The sequence below is a fragment of the Crinia signifera genome, chromosome 3 (assembly GCF_055691185.1).
Source record: "Crinia signifera chromosome 3, ASM5569118v1, whole genome shotgun sequence".
In the NCBI taxonomy this organism is placed as follows: domain Eukaryota; kingdom Metazoa; phylum Chordata; class Amphibia; order Anura; family Myobatrachidae; genus Crinia; species Crinia signifera.
Window position 1 is genome coordinate 212,686,451 of NC_139219.1, and position 18,462 is coordinate 212,704,912.

Genomic DNA, 18,462 nt, shown 5'->3' on the forward strand with positions numbered 1-18,462 from the left:
CTGTTTATGGACATTATAGATAATATAGAATAACATTCCCCCAATCAGTACTAGTTCCCCGGTTACTACCAGCTAACCTCCTTTCCCAGCACTTCCCATTGCCTAAGCATTGAGAGAAGCAGAGAATCAGGAGTTAAGTATCTGTCAGTCTGATGGGCTGAGTGTCAAGTGGGGATGCATAATGTAAACTGGGGTCGCAAGAGATCAGCATAATTTGACCTTGGTGTACTACAGTATGCATAATGGGATTTTTGGACATGTTGTTGTGTAGACTGTATAGAGGGAATTGGGTATGTCAACGTGGGTAATTGGGTAGGATAGTTTGTGTACTGTAGGTTATGTTGATATGTCTGAAATTTACATAAGCTTGCCCAAAGAGGTGAGTTTTCAAGGACAGCTTGAAGGTTTGGAGACTAGTGAAATTTCTTACACTGTGAGGGAGGAAATTCCACAGAATGAAGCTGAAATAAAAGTCCTGTAACCATGAATGGGAAATGTGTGTAGACAAGAGGGGTAGATTCTGTGCACAGTGGAGAAGTCAGGTTGGAAGATAATTTGAGATACTGCAAGTTACAATTTGTATATTTGTGTAGTTTGTATCATAGTCTTATGTGTAAGTAAAGTATTTAATATTGAATACAGTATAACTAATGGAGGGACAGGAATAGCTTAATATCAGCCTCGCACCTGCATTCAAAATGGATTGTAGTGGATGATAGTCTGTTTTGGGGAAGACCAGTAAGGAGACCATTGCAATAACCAATGCGGGAGAAAATGGGAGCATGAACTACATTTTATGTAGTATCTTGTGTAAGATATAGGCATATTCTGAATATATTTTGTATGTACTGTAACATGATTTTAAAACTAATTGGATCTAGGATAACATCTAGGCAACAAGCTTGTGGGGTAAGGTCTATTGTTGAGTTATCAACTATGATAGAGATATCAGGAAGGTAACTATTACTATTCTCCATTAATTTTGTTTTCAAAGGATTACTTTTGCAGTGATAAGATGACATCCAAGATGAAATTGCAGAAAGATTGACAAATCTGGGGAGGATAGGTATATTTCAGTGTAACCTGCATAGAGATGATACTGAAATCCAAAAGAGCTGATTAGTTTGGCAAGAGAAGTTGTATAAATTGAGAAAAGCAGAGGAAATAATACTGAGCCTTGCGGCATTCCAACTGATAGAGGTAGCGAAGAGGAGGGGATTCAGAGAAGCAGGCACTGAAAGAGATTAGATTAGATAGGAAGGGTGAGAACCAAGAAAGGGCTGTGTCCTGAAGGTGTAGGGATTGTATTGCTCGTATGAGAAGTGAGTCTTTAAAAATATCAAATGAGGAAGAGGGACCCAAAAGAAAAAGTGAGCAGTGGCCTTAAGATTAAGCTGAGATCAAATCATCCACATCTACTTGGTCCCTATATAGGCACTAATACTATTTGGTGGTCAAAATTTAGAGTAGTCCAATTGCAATATCTGCAGATTTACAATTCTGACATTACATTCTTTCCTCTCACACTACTTCACAAAGATGGACCCCAACCAAATTTGAGCAATTATGACTGGAAGACACCAAAACATCTTGTGTCTAGCATTTATCGACTATATCTAGAGTATATGTCTGCTGATCTTCCCTCATTTGTCAGGGCATGGCAGTCTGAGTTGACAATTAACATACCAGATGATCAGTGGCATACGATATTCCAATACAAGTTTGCCAGCTCGTCATCAATTCAGGTCCTGCAGACTCAATATAAAATCCTGTCTAGATGGTACAGGTGCCCGGTACTCATACACAAGATTTTCCCAACTATCCTTGACACATGCTGGTGATGTCAACGTGACCAAGGTTCCCCAATACATATCTGGTGGCTATACTCAGAACTGACTTACTTTTGGGTGACAGTCATGCGGCTGTCCATGTCGATTACTGGTACATACTTGCCACGAATGTCAGAGTTTTGGCTGTTCAACTACATGGATATCCCTATATCCAAGTTCAAGAAATCCCTACTTTGACACTTAATGAACACCGAAAGAGTGACTATACCCTGTTTCTGGAGATCCCAAACACATCCCCCGATCTCCCAGTGGTTCCTCAGACTTGACCGTTACATGCTCATGGAAGACGTCTTCCTCCAAACTACCATCCACTGCCTTTACCACTACTTGGTCCCCATGGTTAAATTTTAAAGAGAGTTCTGACTATGCTTCATACTGTATATCAATACACCCAGACCCACGTCTGTTCCATAGTCCTAAAAGGACACTGCTAGAAGACTCCCCTCTCTTTCTTATATCAGGATTAGCTCCTATTCTATTCCTTCTCTATTTTTGTGTAACATGTATATGACAAAGTATGTTATTTTATTTTTTTTCTTCACTTTGTGATGTATTTGCTTATCAACATTGGTTTATGGGACTATGTTTATTTCAATTTGACATACTTTCTACTCCTTGATGTCCCCTTGGAATTGTTTATATCACGATGTATGGTTGTTGTTTAAGCTCAATAAACACTGATTGCATAAAAAAAAAAAAGATATGCAGATTATCTGCAATGAGATGGGTCTACCAATCACATTGTTTCCTCCTGAAATATGGGTGTATTGGAAAGACCATATAAGCTGTAGGGAGTTGAGAAACAGTGAATAAAAACATACTTACATGTAACTGCAAAGAACAGAAGTTGTTTATACTTTTTTTTTTTCAATTGATTTAGCTTTGCATTATTTAAAAAGAATAAAGAAAAGGTAATGCCTTACCGCTTACTTTGCTCATTCCTAGGACAATATCTTCATATACTAAGGGCAAAACACAAGAATAAATGAGTGATTGCACAATGCAAGCATGTAAATAATATACTTTTACAAAACACCTCCATTTTACCCTAGTCAAACATAATATGACTGATGTATATAGAAATTAATTTCCAGTACTCCAAGATTAACCCCTTTCTGACCTCCAGATTGTAAATCTGTGTCATGTTGTTCTAGAATTTAAATGGAGTATACCTTCTCCGCTCATACTGAGAGGAACTGTGTGTGCTACTGCTAGCCTCCAGATCTAGAAGTATGTTTAGGAGTGGTTTTATTTGGGTCCAGGATAGATAATCAGAACATCTAAGCATGGAGTCCCGAACATACTGTAGGAATACTTTGGAGTAAGTATGTAAATTCGGCAATGTCATATTAGCACAAACTAAAGCAGGTTAGCCTAGAGGCCCAGACACACTGGGCAATTTTGAGCTTTCAGCTCAAAGCTGCCCAGTGTGTACGCCCCAGCGATGAGCTGTGAGCGCTGCTGCGCGCTCCCGCATCATTGCCAGGAAAGGTATTACCAGCAGATGAGCGGCTTTGAGGATGGCTTTGCATAGCACTGCGCTATGCAAAGCCGTCCATCCATCGCTGGCGGCACCAGGCAGGGGGAAAGCCGCTCAGTTGGTATGCACTGAGTGGCTTTCCCCCCAGCGATGAATGCGATCATCGCTGTCTATACACGCTGGGCATAGTCGCCCAGTGTGTATACAGTGTGTATGGACCTTTACAGTCCTGCATTCGGAGGTCAAATCTAATAGTGATCTACTGAATGTCTTGCACTCTAGCTGATCGTGTCACCGATAGCACTCACACAAAATGTGCAGGTGTACAACAGAATTCTTCACAAACCCATAAAATAAGGTACAAATAAAATATCACAACTGGTGCTGTCTTTATTTACTTCTACCATAAAGACTTTTTCACATTTTCAGTTCTATTTCACATTTTCAAAAATAACCTTAGTTTTTGGCAATAAAAATGCATCAGGGCTCATTTAAATTATAAGTAAATTTGAAAATTTATATCCATTAGAAAGAGTATGTATTTTGGTCTTCCTGGGGATGATATTACTGTTTTAGAAAATTATAGAAACATTTCATCCAAAGATTGTTTGATTATATAACTTTCCTCTGTTTTTCCGTATGCAATACCCAGAAATTTTTAATATTTTTAAATGATTACAAAATTAAATCTTCATCAGTTGCCAATTAAAAAGATAGTAGAAGATGTGCCTGGTTTCAACCAGGCAAAGATTTGCTGGGCGGAATATTTTATCAGCCCCTTAGGAGTCAAATGTAAAAAAATCTTAGTGGGTGGAGAGTGGAAACAAAACAACCAATTTCCATGACGATATGTAATCTGCAAATCTATGGACCAATGCCTTTGGTTTATGATATAAAGTCATCCTTCAGCTATTACTATATAGATTGCAGCATAACTGATAAACATAACATGTAGATTGCTCACTAAGATACCCCAGGTCAGGAATGCCTTAATATTATTCAAATTATAATATTTATTGTATTTATTAATACTTACTGTTTCACAAATATATCAGACAGGCAAATATAAAGAAGAGATCAACTTACTGGGGTTTATGCTTAATGCTAAATATTTGGAAACTAACAGATGAAGACAAAATCTTTATCTACACATATAAAGGTCCACTCAATTATGTTTACTTGATTTAAAAGACTAAAAAAAAAACTTTCCTGAGGCTTTTAATTGCCACTGTGGGAAAGACTTGTTTCATCTCATTATGTATGCTTTGCCAATAGAATCTTCTTAGTATTCTATTAGTAATTGTATTTACTCGTAGGTGATGTCCCAGAACATGTTTTATTTATGAATCCCAGCACATGTTGCTAGTCATTATATGCCATAAACAGCCGTTCCTGTTTATAAAAAGTTCTCTTTCTGCTCTACAGGACAGATTACTGTTTACAAAAAATAGATGCAAGAACATCTTGATTAAAAACTGCAATGTGTGTTAGCTGTAAAATGTGGAAGCGCCATTCTTAACATTTCTTAAAATGTACTTTTATGGAAGGATCCTGATAAAGATCAGAAGAGTCAATCTCATCATGGGAAGTAGAGTAAAACTGAAAATCAGGGGTGTTTTTTAATAGGCAGACGTTCTAGGGACTCCAATTCATTAAACTGGGACAAGTAGGATGGCAAACATGCTCCAATTGGGGTTCCAATCCTTCTTATTTACATTGTACATCTATTCCTTTCAGTGGCACTATTGGCCTCATACTATTGCCTCTGATGTTACCTTAATGAGATGGAGATGGAATTTAACTGTGGAATTGAAAAGGACACATCAGAGGGTCAATCCAAAAGGATCTCATCAAATTGGGAAATCTCCTATGAACTTGTCAATATCGTCATTTTAGATTTTTTTTTTTTTAATATACCCATCATACTGTATATACCCAAATATATTTGTTTAGCTCTTCTGTGTATCAGGCAGCAAGCACTTGTTCTGTTTAACATATACTTACAATTTTAATTATGAACAGAGAATTCTTAGCTTGTGATTAAATATAAATCATATAAACACAGGTGGAAAGGTCTTTTTAACTGTCAAATCCAAAAAAGCTCAGTTTCAACATGTAGGAAGCCTGATAAGGACCAATATTCCAGCATTGCCCTTACAGTTACAATATTCATTCATAGTTATTGAAACATTTCCAGATAAAACAGTAGCATTATGGTAGTTCTACAATACATTTTTATTTCTATGCCAATGTCTCAAATTGCCAAGGGTGTAAGATTGCTGTTGTGGATTAACAGCATGGGAATGGAATAATCGCTTCACTCAGGTGATGTCCTTGGAGCAAGATCTGTCCTACTTGTGCTTGGGCATTCTGCCAGAATCAATATATATGATACCAAAGTGTGTATGATGCCGAGCAGAATTAAGTAGTATATCGCTGCTCTTTACCTTCAGGATTATTTAATATCACTGTGCTATTTCTGTATAAAAAGGTTTTAGTCTCTCATGCAATAAAGCTTTTACCTTTTCCGGAGAGTTCAAGAACAGATACGTCTTGGCCTCTATCATCTTTTAATGTTGCCTTATATTCCCCTTGATCCTTTTTAGTCAGCTATAAATAGATTAATGTAAACGTTATGTCACTTTACCAATTTAGGATGATAAATTAAAGCAATATTACATTACTCCATAGTGGTCATTTCTAATGGTCATATACAATACATATATACACATTTATTCTTTGGTTTTCTTTTGCCGCCAGCACACACAATTATATGCTGTATATCTACAGTATGCCACAGGCTAAATGTGTGCATCTCACATACCCTATGCACATGCTCTAGGTACAAATCAGAAAAGTCAGAAGCAAATAGTCACTACCTATATCTTTTTAGCTCACTGAACTGATTAATCCCTATGACCACACTAATGCCATTATCCCAATCATGTGATAATAATTTCCTTAGCAAACAATTTAGAAAAATAGTAAAAAAAAAAAATCAGCTATAAAAAATATTGGTTTAGAAAAGCAGCTGTGTCATTATTTGCGACAATCCAGCACATGGACTATGGGTTCCAGATTCTTAGATGTTGCCCAGTGGTCATGCAGAATCCCTGCAAAGGTCAGGGTGCACAAATAACGGTACTTGTGTAGTTTCGCGGTGGCACTTCCCAGCGGATCGCATGAAAATAAATTGTATGCAAATCGCATGCAATATTTGCATATGATTTGCATAGGATTTGCGTGCTGGGGAGTGCCGCCGTGAAACTACACAAGTACCAAGGTTTGTTATAGATTCCAAAGCGGATGATTGTTTAAACAACTCTTCATATGCAAACTTAGCCCATTAAAATAAAACCAAAACTAATGTATATTATTTATTTGATGTAACTACTGTAGTCCAAGAACTAGGCATTAGCATCAAATAATGACAAAGGATTCCTTATTTAAATAAATAATTCTCCATAACAGATGTACTAGTTCCCTATAACTACTAAACCAACTGCAAAACACTGTAGCTTTGCTACAGTATATGGAAGGACAAGGAAATGCCATCAGCCATTATCACTGTTAAGGTGGCCATACATCAGAAAGATATTGTACCCAATCATACAATCTCAACTGATTGTAAGATGGATTGTATGCAGATTGTGTGCACATCTTATGTACATAATCATACAATCAATCAGCAGATGGATTGTATGACTGATTATAAGATGGATTGTATGCAGATTGTGTGCACATCTTGTGTACACAATCATGCAGTAGATGGATTGTATGATCGATTGTGTGTAGATTGTGTGTCCAAAAACCACCAAGGACTGCCGGGGATTTCAAGGGAAATTGTACACAATCATGAGCGCAATCGATCTTAAGATCGATCTTTCTGATGTATGGCCAGCTTTAAACTCTGTTCACTGTATATTAAAGGGCACCATGCCCTTTAATACAAAAGTAAAGTAATAATTTCAGAATGTTACCTTAGGAATACGGAATATGCACACGCCTTGCTGCAAATCGGGAACATCCACAGATTCTACTGGAATCTCATCTTTGTACCACTTAAATACTGTTTCCTTCTTTGTATTTGCTACCTGTTAAAATAATAACACCTGTTTTATTACTGAAAAGCATAAAAGTATTACATATGAAACCTTAAGAAATAAATTATTTGACAATAACATTTTCATTATATCTTGTTTCTGTAGTGATTACATATTTCTGAAATGCCATGTACAGACAGAAGCGTAAGTTCATCCCAGTTGACTGGAAGCAAATTGCTGTTTGGTGCCCCCCTCCCCCTAAAACGTGTGTGTGTGTTTATATACTGTATATGCTGTGTGCCAATGGCCAGTGGCTCAGGGTCAGACTAATGACATTCAGTTACATACGTCCCAAATATCCCAATTTTCGCAAGACCATTCCTCTTTTTTGGAGAGCCAGTCCTGTGTCCCACCCGGGGTCGGCAGTGTCGTTGGGGGGGGGGGCAGTTGGGAGTACCTGTTGCTAACTGCTGCTCTGCTTACCAGAGCATTGGGAATAGATGACAGGTAGAGGGACAGGGGGTATGACCAGCAGCTCACAGAGCTCTGTTTAAAATATATATATATATATTTTCACACTTTTCCAGACAGAAGCATGTACGGATCTCACTAATCTGTGCATGATTCTGTCAAACCCACCTGCCAGAAGCTGGACTATTTTTGGATGACATTTCAGTGATGATTAGTGTGAAATTTTAAAATATCCCTCCCTATTACATTTGCGATTACTTGAGTTTTCAGTTGGAAAACATCTGGATGCGATTTGATGTGAGCAATTTTTTGGTAAAGGTACAACATGAGATTTATTTGAATTCCTGCACCCTATTACATGTGTGATTTGCGGTAAACATGCGATTTTTAGCAAATTTTGCACACAAAAAAATGCACATTGCAAAAATCTAATTTTATTCCATATGGTTCTTACTGTTTTTTTGTGAACCTCTAAACATTGGGGTACTCTTTACCTAGAAGGGCGCCCACGATTTTGATCGTGGGCATCGTTAGGGAAAAAAAATTGCGTCGGTCGCATCGGATGCGACCAAAAAATCGCATGCGATGCGACCGACGCGATGACCGCGATTTCCCATAGGGAACAATGTTAAATGTCCCAAGATGCCCCCGATTTTCCTGTTCAATGTCCCAATTGACCCAATTTTCCATAGGGAACAATGTTAAATGGCCCACAGAGGCCAAATAGGCACCCTGAAGTGTGAAATGGCAACCCCAATTGTTAACGCCACCCCACGATCAACGTCAACCCGAAGCGTGGCGAGGGGCGGTGGTACGCGTCCTACGACCTTTTAATACCCCCACTATCCACGTCGGCGTGGAGTTGAGAATAGAAAGTGTGGCGAGCGCAGCGAGCCACCGAGCCTGAAGCGTGGCGAGCGGACGCGGACAGCTGTGAAGCCCGCGAGGGGACGCGTATACCTGTGAAGGTGTTCGCGTCCCCTCGCGGGGCTCGCTGCGCTCGCCACGCTTCGGGCGCTTCATGCTTTCTATTCTCAACTCCACGCCGACGTGAATAGTGGGGGTATGAAAAGGTCATAGGACGCGTACCGCCGCCCCTCGCGGGCTCGCTGCGCTTGCCACGCTTCGGGTTGACGTTGATCGTGGGGTGGCGTTAACAATTGGGGGGGCCATTTCACACTGCAGGGTGCCTATTTGACCTCTGTGGGTCATTTAACATTGTTCCCTATGGAAAATCGGGTCAATTGGGACATTGAACAGGAAAATCGGGTCAATGGGGACATTTAACATTGTTCCCTATGGGAAATCGCGGGCATCGCGTCGGTCGCATCGCATGCGATTTTTTAGTACATGCGATGCCCGCGATGGGCGCCCTTCTAGGTAAAGAGTACCAACATTGGTGCCTCTAAACATTGGTGCCTATATTAAGGTATTAAACTGTTCTAGGTGTATCTAACAGATTTATAGAACCAATTAGTTATTTGATATTTGAGGAATATACCAGTTTGTGTGAAAGATAGGGTTTTTCAAACCTGTTTGCAGGTGGGAAATTATTGAAAAACTGTGCAAGCATCTGGGCCGCACTGTGGACCTTATTCTGATTACAGTAGTTCGAACGGAGGACCAATGTTTTGGGTCTGCACATGCGGCCAGCCCCATTAGCATATGGGAACACCCAGCATTCCATGGGTGTTCCCATGAGAACGCTGGGCATTCCCAGGCTAATGACATCACCGGATGTCAGCTGCCCACCCTTTCCTTGCACAGGGCGCCCGCAGTTTAGAGTAACTATATAGGTCACTCTGAACTGCATGCACGGGAGAAATCATTCGATGGTCGGCGACCATCAAATGACTTCCCCGCCTGCAAATGGATGATTATGTAAAACATCCATTTGCAGCTGTGCGGGGGGTACTGCGTGCGAGGGGGGGCGAGGGTGGAGGGCGGCGTCTGATGGACTTGCAAGGCTGCGAATTTCGCAGCCTTGTGTGTCAATCAGAATAAGGCCCCGTGTATGTGCGAGGGGGGGCGAGGGTGGAGGGCGGCGTCTGATGGACTTGCAAGGCTGCGAATTTCGCAGCCTTGCGTGTCAATCAGAATAAGGCCCCGTGTATGTGCGAGGGGGGGCGAGGGTGGAGGGCGGCGTCTGATGGACTTGCAAGGCTGCGAATTTCGCAGCCTTCCGTGTCAATCAGAAAAAGGCCCCGTGTATGTGCGACACCAGCCTGCGACAAATGTTTTATTTGCTAGCCAGCTGAATTTTGATTGACAAGAAGCCACTGTTTGTGGGAGGTAACCATCCATTTCTGCGAGAATCAGGAAAAAAGCAGGCATGATAGAACCAATGGAAGTAGCGCTAGGAGCCACTCGGTATAGGTAATATTGAAAAGTGAAAATAAATAATAGTAAGAGCCAGTCAAATGAATTATAGTTAATATGACATTTATATTAATTCATTGATAAAACATACATAAAAAGAACAATTGATATAATCACATTAATAGTTTATTTGTACCAGCTGATACAACAATAAAAGGGGAAAAAAATCATTTTTATAAAAAATAATATATCTGGTGAAAGTAATGGTAAATAAAATGAAAAAGACTTCAAAAGATATGTAAAAAAGGCTAAAAATCAGGGATCAAAGTTTTTTTTTTTTGTCTAGTTAAAAAACCAATGAATAGTCCACGGAATTCAGTCACTTAACGCATGTTGAGACAGTGTATCCAATTAAAGGGATAGTGCTGAAGTCATGGCTGTAATGAGCCAATAAGTGCCAGAGTACCTTGATTTTGAAAGACTTCAGCCCAGGTTCAAATCAGACTCCTATGTGCCGGCCGGCTTTAGATAGTTAAAAGTGTGCAGGACTGACGCATTTCCCCGCCTATATCTATTGGCGGCTTTATCAAAGATCAATGCTTAATCATTTTATGGTAGGACGTGTGATGTCAGCATGGCCTCGATCAGCCTGATTCGCCAAACAGGCACGGCAAATTGATTATTCACACACAGCATTGTGGGTGAGGGGCGTGGGGCAGCAGGCCGCCGACATGCCCATGGGAACGCCCTGCGTTTCATGGGTGTTCCCATAAAAATGCTGGGTGTTCCTATGGAAATTCGCACGTGACGGGGGGTGCGGGCAGCTGATGTCAGCGGATGTCAGTTGCCCGTCCGCTTCCCGTACCGTAACATCAATTTGTATGTGTGCGGGAATATCGTCATGCGAGTGGGGGAGGGCATTCATGCGGGAGCGCCGGGCGGCGCCCACATGAACGAGAATCACCGCCAACGAGAATCACCGCCACAATGCGAACAGTGGAAAAATCATTAGATGGTGAGTGAGTTGTGTATGGATTTGCAGCTGTGCAACCAGCTGCAACATTTTCACAAGCCATTTGCAGCCTTGCACAGGTCGGAATATATCTCTAGCGCGGCTACAATTTTCCACTGCAGCAATGAAGTCTGAATAACCCCTGATATCTGTGTACCACAATCCATAGTTCTGGCAACTGCTGAATGGGTTCTTGGCTTGCAGTTAGTGCACACACTGGGACTAATGCTGAATTGTATTTGTTAGTTTGCTTAGTTTAAAATATCCAGATAAGTTTTCTGTATGCTCAGAAACTTGGCTATATGTTTTTTAAACCAGGTCTTCCTCCAAATAATTGACTTACTGTGAAATCAGTTGATATATTTGTTTTTTAACCTCATATTGTAATTTAGTAAATTTTTGGTGCCTACTTTTCCATCTTGGCTCCCTCTCCTTGGAGGGAGAGTGATAAACAACGAATCAATCAGCTCCTGTCTGACATTTTTCAAAACACAGTCTGTGACATGGCAGGTAGGAGCTGATTGGTTGGCTGTTTATCACTCTCCATTTTATCACTTTTGAAGCTTAGTGCATCTGGCCCTTTTTCCTCTGCACCCATTAGGTTTAAACATCCTTAGGTGGTGATAGCATTGGTGGAAGGTGTTGTAAGTAGCTTCCCCATTCATTACAAAAGAGCATCTGTAATGGCCTCATCCACTGACACAGAACAAGGACTATTACAGGGTGCAGTGAATGCTAAATAATATGGAGTATCCATAAATCCTGGTTAATGCATGAAAATAAAGAAAGGATGCTGCAGAGTCAGAAATGACCCCAACAATCGGGAGATTGTTTTAAAGTTCTATTGCTATATAATTAAAGGATATTACAGGAAGAGAAGTAAAAGATACAAAATATACTAAGAAGGTCGATTACGGGCAGTCCCATGTATGAATGGATATGACCGGGATCGAAAGTAATTAGCCTGAAAATGCGAACAGAGAATACAGCTAATTTACAAAGCTGACGTATTCTCCGGATTCATATTTTTCGATGGTCAAGCGATTTGTATTTGGCTGCCGTGATTCGTATCTGGCTGACACCATCAGCCCATCACCCACAGCCCAGGGGTAGCAGGGACAGTCCCGGGATTCCCCTGGAGGGCTGACCAGCCACGATGCTCATGCTTTGGCCAGGGGACCTTATGTCAAAAGTGTCCCCCAAGCTGTTGCATGACACTGGTGGCTGTTTGAGCCCAGTGCTGGTTTACGTAATATGAGGACCCCCTACTCCTTTTGTCCCCCATATTTTGTAACCAGTAATGGGCCAAGATCCTGGTGCTGGTTATAGAAATGCAGGGGGACCAATTTGATTTTTCCCACTGTATTTCTGCATCCAGGACTGGCTCAATGATCCTGGGCTTGTTATGCTCATAGAGGGATCACACACCTTTTTTTAATTCTTTTATTTTTTATTTTTTACACCAAGAAACCTGCCTGGATCTGACTGATACGTGCATGTTTCAGCCAAATACGCATGTAAAATTAGGTGTATTTATTTTCCATGCGTGTATACTGCTGATCTCTTTGCCGAATTCATCAGTATGAATTATTGTAAACTAGCCAATCAGATAGAACTCTATGGCCATACACGGCCGAGTTCTATCGATGGTGTATTCATTTGTTCGTAAAAACTGCAAACCAGCCGAACTTGACTGTTTGTATATTTGCCGGGCACCGGGTCCCAGCCGTATGTCGAATAGGCACGAATGGCTGCATTTGTACCCATTTAATCTTAGTAAATTTCCCCCACAGGGTGGCTACTAAGATATTTATGATACTGTTATGGTATGCAGACACATGATAAACTACTACCCTAGCATACTGGCATACAGTACATAAAAACTGGTTCTCCAACATACTTTATGAACTGTATATTCTCAGAATTTTTAGAGTTCATTTAAACAATATTTCTATAGTTTGAATCAAATGTAATTAATGTTATTTGGTTATTCATTGCTTAACATCAAATTGCAGAAGAATATTTAAAAAGTACAAACCTTGCAAACAAGTAAAACTTCACATTCTTCTGTAACATCCCAATACAAGTATTCCAGGAAATGAGGGCCTGTAAATTACATAAATATATCATCACCAAAATGTTCACATGCAAGAAAGAATTCAGATAAAAATAATCATACATAAGGAATTCTTATACTGTAGAGTACATAGTAAGAGTCTGTTACAAGTGCAAAAATATGCGTAGAGACAAAATCTGTTCCTTTCATTTTATGTGCTTACCTTTGTGCACTTGTATACAGAACCACGGCAAGCACTGTTTGGGCCTATTTTATTTTCATCATATGTTTTAGGATATCCCTCAAAAACAGCAATATCCGAAATTATTAAGGATCACTCGGATGTGCATCTCCAGAAAACTTTAGCCTATAGAAAACTTCCTTCGGAATTCCCACGCACATTTAAGGTTACCTCGAAGCAACCTTAGATGTGCATGTGTGCCTTTCACATCATTGGATGGTAAGCGACCAGCGAATGATGTGGGTGTTCCCCCACAGTCTGCGAATGGATATTTATGTTAAACATCCATTTGCAGCCCATGCGTACAAATGCGGCGTGCAAGGGGGTGTGCATATAGGCATTCGCAGGGCGACATCTGGTGGACTTGCAAGGCTGTGAATTTGCAGCCTTGAGAATCAACCAGAATAAGGTCCTGTATGTCACCTGATATTGGCACTCTGCATCTAGGGAGGAACCATGTCCTCATTCCCTCCAATGTGAAGATATAGGGAAAATATCCATTCATTTGCTTCACCAGGGTATACTTCCAGATGCAGCCAACATGACACTTTGAAAATATGAAATGGCAGACGCATGCTGGAAAATCTGGTACTGTATGTCCAACTGATCAATATTTTTGGATCGGTCGCCTGCATACATGATGCAATTATCTTGCCAATTTTATCTGGATTGGCTAGATAATGGTAGCGTTTATGCCAAGTACTACGAGCTTGACTGTGATATAATAGGTATACTGTATATCAGACTACCAACCTCACACTGACATGATGGTCTTAATACTTAGTGGGAAGTAGAATTATAACCCTTATTTAAAGTTATAGGTGCCCTACCCTACCCCACAAAAACACTGCCACCATGGACAGCTACCTACAGTGGTTTGGCCTGCGTTACCTTATTTCTGGCCTGCTTTACCTTATTTCTGTGCACCTGTTAATAGTTTTGCATAATAAGTTGACATGCCGTAGATTTATGGAGCTGTCCTTTTTTTCATCCAGAAGCCCGCAAATAGTCTGGAGAAATTATTCGATGGTCTCCAACCATCAAATGATTTTTCCAGCTGTGGGCACATGCAAGGGGATGTGTCTTCGTGGTTGCATGGTTGCAAGGGTAAACAGTGGCATGGTGCGTGTAATCGCCGGGGTGGCAGGGCAGCTTTACAAGGACTCAGTAATCTGTGAGCTTCACAGTTTACTGAGTCAAATAGAATCAGGGCCTAAGTCCCATGTATGCAATACAAAAGCAATTATAGCCCTGTTGATATCTGCTTAACCCCAGTGTGGTGAATCTTAATTATCCAGTCTGTCCAGATAGAGATCTAGAAGATGGATTTGTAAAGCCACTGCCAAATTTGTCAACTGAAGATGCCAATGCAGAAGAGGTGTCATAAAAACATCCTTGCTGCAATGGTGATCCGAGTGTTGTGACCGAGATCACAGCCTGGAATCAACATCGCAACTGATGGTTACAATGTTTCCTGCAGAGTGGCCATGGCAGGGCACCATGCAAGGTCAGGAAGTATGCGAAGACCTAGGGATTGCCACTTATAGAAAACTGGGTCAACATGCCCCCATTTGGAAATAGCCCTGCATATCAGGCAGAAGCGGACTAAGTGCAATCACTCAGGACCTACAGTATTTTGCACATGCACAGAATAGGGAGTGGCATGCGGTGGGGTGAGGCAGGTGAGGCACAGCATCTTGATTCATTTGTGCTGAATCAGGACCAAGGTGTATAGCAAAAGGAATTCTTGCCTGGTGTCTGAAGTTACAGTAATTCACAACATCACAATATAACTCTGTAAAGCCACTGGGAAACATAACATATTGAATGATAACAGCATCAAATCAAAATTATCAACCCTGTTATATTAAATCTGTGAAATGTATGAATGATTACGTTCTAGAAAACTGCTTGAAACTCGTTTTAAAATGTTGGCTATGATGAGGAACATGAAGTGCTTTCATCAGCGCTATTTGCATAAAGGAATGAATAGACGCTACTTTTCCACTTTACGTTAAGTGTAATGGTGTGTGTTCAAATTCCATTTTAAATGATGAATTCCTGCAATTACAGGGGGATAAATTTATAGGATAATTTTGTATGATTTACTTCAGTTCCACCACGCTAATGAATCTGCCTCTTTAAATCAGGTATAATATGGATAACGATTTAACTCTTGCCATTTCTTTCTCACTATTGAATTGTGCAGGAGATGTTCTCACTAGTTCCAAATCAGAGTTTATGCTGGTTTTATAACAGATGGAAGCTGGGGAAGAAGTCCCAAACTTGTGCCTATGGGGTCTTAACCCATCTGTCTGCTCTATTTACTATTATTCTTGTTATTTGTCCACCATAGACAGGGGCATACAGTACGTTTATTCCCTTTACCTGCAAGCTGGAGATTATTGTGTCCCCTCCCGAATTTATAAATATTTGTACTATGAACAGTTTCTGTACATGTTTATTTATAATATGAGATTGTAATAAACCCTGGTATATACTTTTTCGCTTTTATCTATAATAATCTATAATGTTTGTTATACAGTATTTCTGCATATGTAAGCCTGTCTTCTTTAAAGCTGTTTACATTTGTGTTCGTATTTCTATGTTTAATACATCGTCCCATTGTTCCCTACAGGCCTCCGTCCTCCAGTGGCATTGCGGTTTGCTGGGCAACTACGTGACATCATCGAGAGCTGAGTCACGTGGCATGGAAACAGTAGAGCGCCAGGGAGGTGGCCGTGCCCAGCGGACAAGAAAGATGTTTTTGGCACACACATCAGGCTACATTGGCTTATTTTAGGTGAGATTTATACACTTATCTGTTTCTTTTAAGCACTTTATTATACATGAGCACTATGCACTTTACTTTGATGTATTGCCATATATCTTGAGGAAGAAATTTAAATGTTTTGAAACGTCACGTCGATTTATTATGGCGACTGAATAATGCACATTTTTATACGAACAACCTAGACTGAGGAGTGCCGCCTATTGTCGTCTATCCTGGATTACCTGGATTTAATATTATATATATATATATATATATATATATATATATATATATATAGTAGCTGGTTTTGTTCGGCACTCCAGACAAATGAGTCATCCACCGTGGTGCCCTCAATAAAGAAGCATAGTCCAGAGATCCAGAGTACTTTAAACAAGCACAAACGGAGCAAAGAGCGGCACTCAACGGATTTAAACAAAAAGAGGAAATTTATTCACAGGGAGACATCATGCAGGCATCATTGACGTTTCAAGGCTTATCGCCTTTTCATCAGGATGCAGCCAAAGTGCATATAGTGCGGGTGTGACTCACTTTACACACCCGCACCATATGCACTTTGGCTGCATCCTGATGAAAAGGCGATAAGCCTTGAAACGTCGATGATGCCTGCATGATGTCTCCCTGTGAATAAATTTCCTCTTTTTGTTTAAATCCGTTGAGTGCCGCTCTTTGCTCCGTTTGTGCTTGTTTAAAGTACTCTGGATCTCTGGACTATATATATATATATATATATATATATATATATATACAGTATATTGCCATCAAGCATAATCAGCGTTCACGTGCAGGTTCCTTCTCACAGTCCAGCAACAGCAGTGGATGCACCGGTGCAACTGTCCTGACCTCTTTTGCAGGTGTAAGCAGGTCTTCTGGAATAGAGCAAATTAACTATGCACCAGTATCGGGTGCGCCATGGAACTTCATTGGAAGAGCAGCTTGGATCCTGCTGTGAACCACACAGGTGTGGCTTTATAAGCAGATATCCCTTCAGAGCTTGAATATTGGAGGCAGCCATCTCATTTGCCTCTGGGATTTACACTACTGACCACAAACCATCTGACTGCAAGTGCAACTGGTGATTACAACTGAATGTCAAAATCTGTATTGACTTGTATAATCTTTAGCCTTTACTTTGGTCTTACTGTAGCCTCTTTATGCCACATTTATCTCTGTAAATCATACCTTGTTTCCTAATGTATTCCTTCCTCTGGAACTCAGCTTCAGCCAAAAGTGCCTTGAATGCTGCAAACAATAAGAACCAACATGTAAAAAAATAGCAATGTTACCTTTAATGAAGCCAGTACTAGTTCTATCAATGGTCCTCAAACCCCACATGTTAGCCGAATAAGCGTTCTGATTGGTAGCCCGTAGCAATATACCATCTTAAATAGAACTACCATCTTAGCACATAAACCGCTAAGTTTCAGTTTGGAAAACTCAATAAAAATGTCTAAAGCCACAAAGTCGCAGGTTTATATAATGGCAGCAACCATGTTATAATGTACAATACAATTGATAAATTGATTTTAACAAATGAAAACATCTTACCATCTCCAATGAGAACTAATGAAGATTGGTTCTTGGCTTTACCATCTTGGATTTGCACTGTGTATGTTCCCTCATTTTCAACTGTAAATCTGTCCATTACCATCTCAATAGTACCAGTGGATCTATCAAACTTAATTTGGTGGTTCTATAAAACAGAAGACACAAAACATTGGGTGTCTACAGTATAAACAGGAATATGGGTTTATGAATAGAAACAAAGGCCACTTAAAACATTACAAACACCCAATTACTAGGCGTGCCACCTTACATCCACCATATACAAAAAGAAAATGAAAAATTACATAGGTGCTTCAGGAAAAATGTCATATAACTGTTTTCATAGGGATGAAATGTACTATCAGACTTTGCATGAAGGCTGTATATTTTCACACAAGTATAATTTTATTTTATCATATTTTGCTAAACTTTTTTTATGTGATCTTAAGGTGCCCATACATGGAGAACCTGCGGCAGTGTGATGAGATGCGTGCTCCCACGCACATCCCATCGTACAGCACAGAAAGTGTGTGACCGTGCTTTTTGAATTAGATTGCATCACATCTAGTTCAAAACGCACTGTGCTTTAAGCAATAGATACTGTTATTAAAAAGGAAGACACAGTTTAATGTTTTTTTAACCTATTTACAATAT

General features: G+C 40.1%; 1 protein-coding gene across 1 annotated transcript in view; it reads right to left on the reverse strand.

Annotated features, from left to right (window-relative positions):
- MYOM2 (myomesin 2) overlaps window positions 1-18,462 on the reverse strand; it is a 268,492-nt gene that overhangs the window by 18,221 nt on the left and 231,809 nt on the right. The window contains exons 25-30 of the mRNA XM_083177359.1: window positions 17,812-17,956; window positions 17,446-17,505; window positions 13,214-13,281; window positions 7,311-7,424; window positions 5,853-5,940; window positions 2,774-2,812 (exon numbers count right to left, since the gene is read on the reverse strand). Coding sequence (XP_083033485.1) covers window positions 2,774-2,812; window positions 5,853-5,940; window positions 7,311-7,424; window positions 13,214-13,281; window positions 17,446-17,505; window positions 17,812-17,956 — 514 coding nt within the window. The remainder of the gene's footprint in view (window positions 1-2,773; window positions 2,813-5,852; window positions 5,941-7,310; window positions 7,425-13,213; window positions 13,282-17,445; window positions 17,506-17,811; window positions 17,957-18,462) is intronic.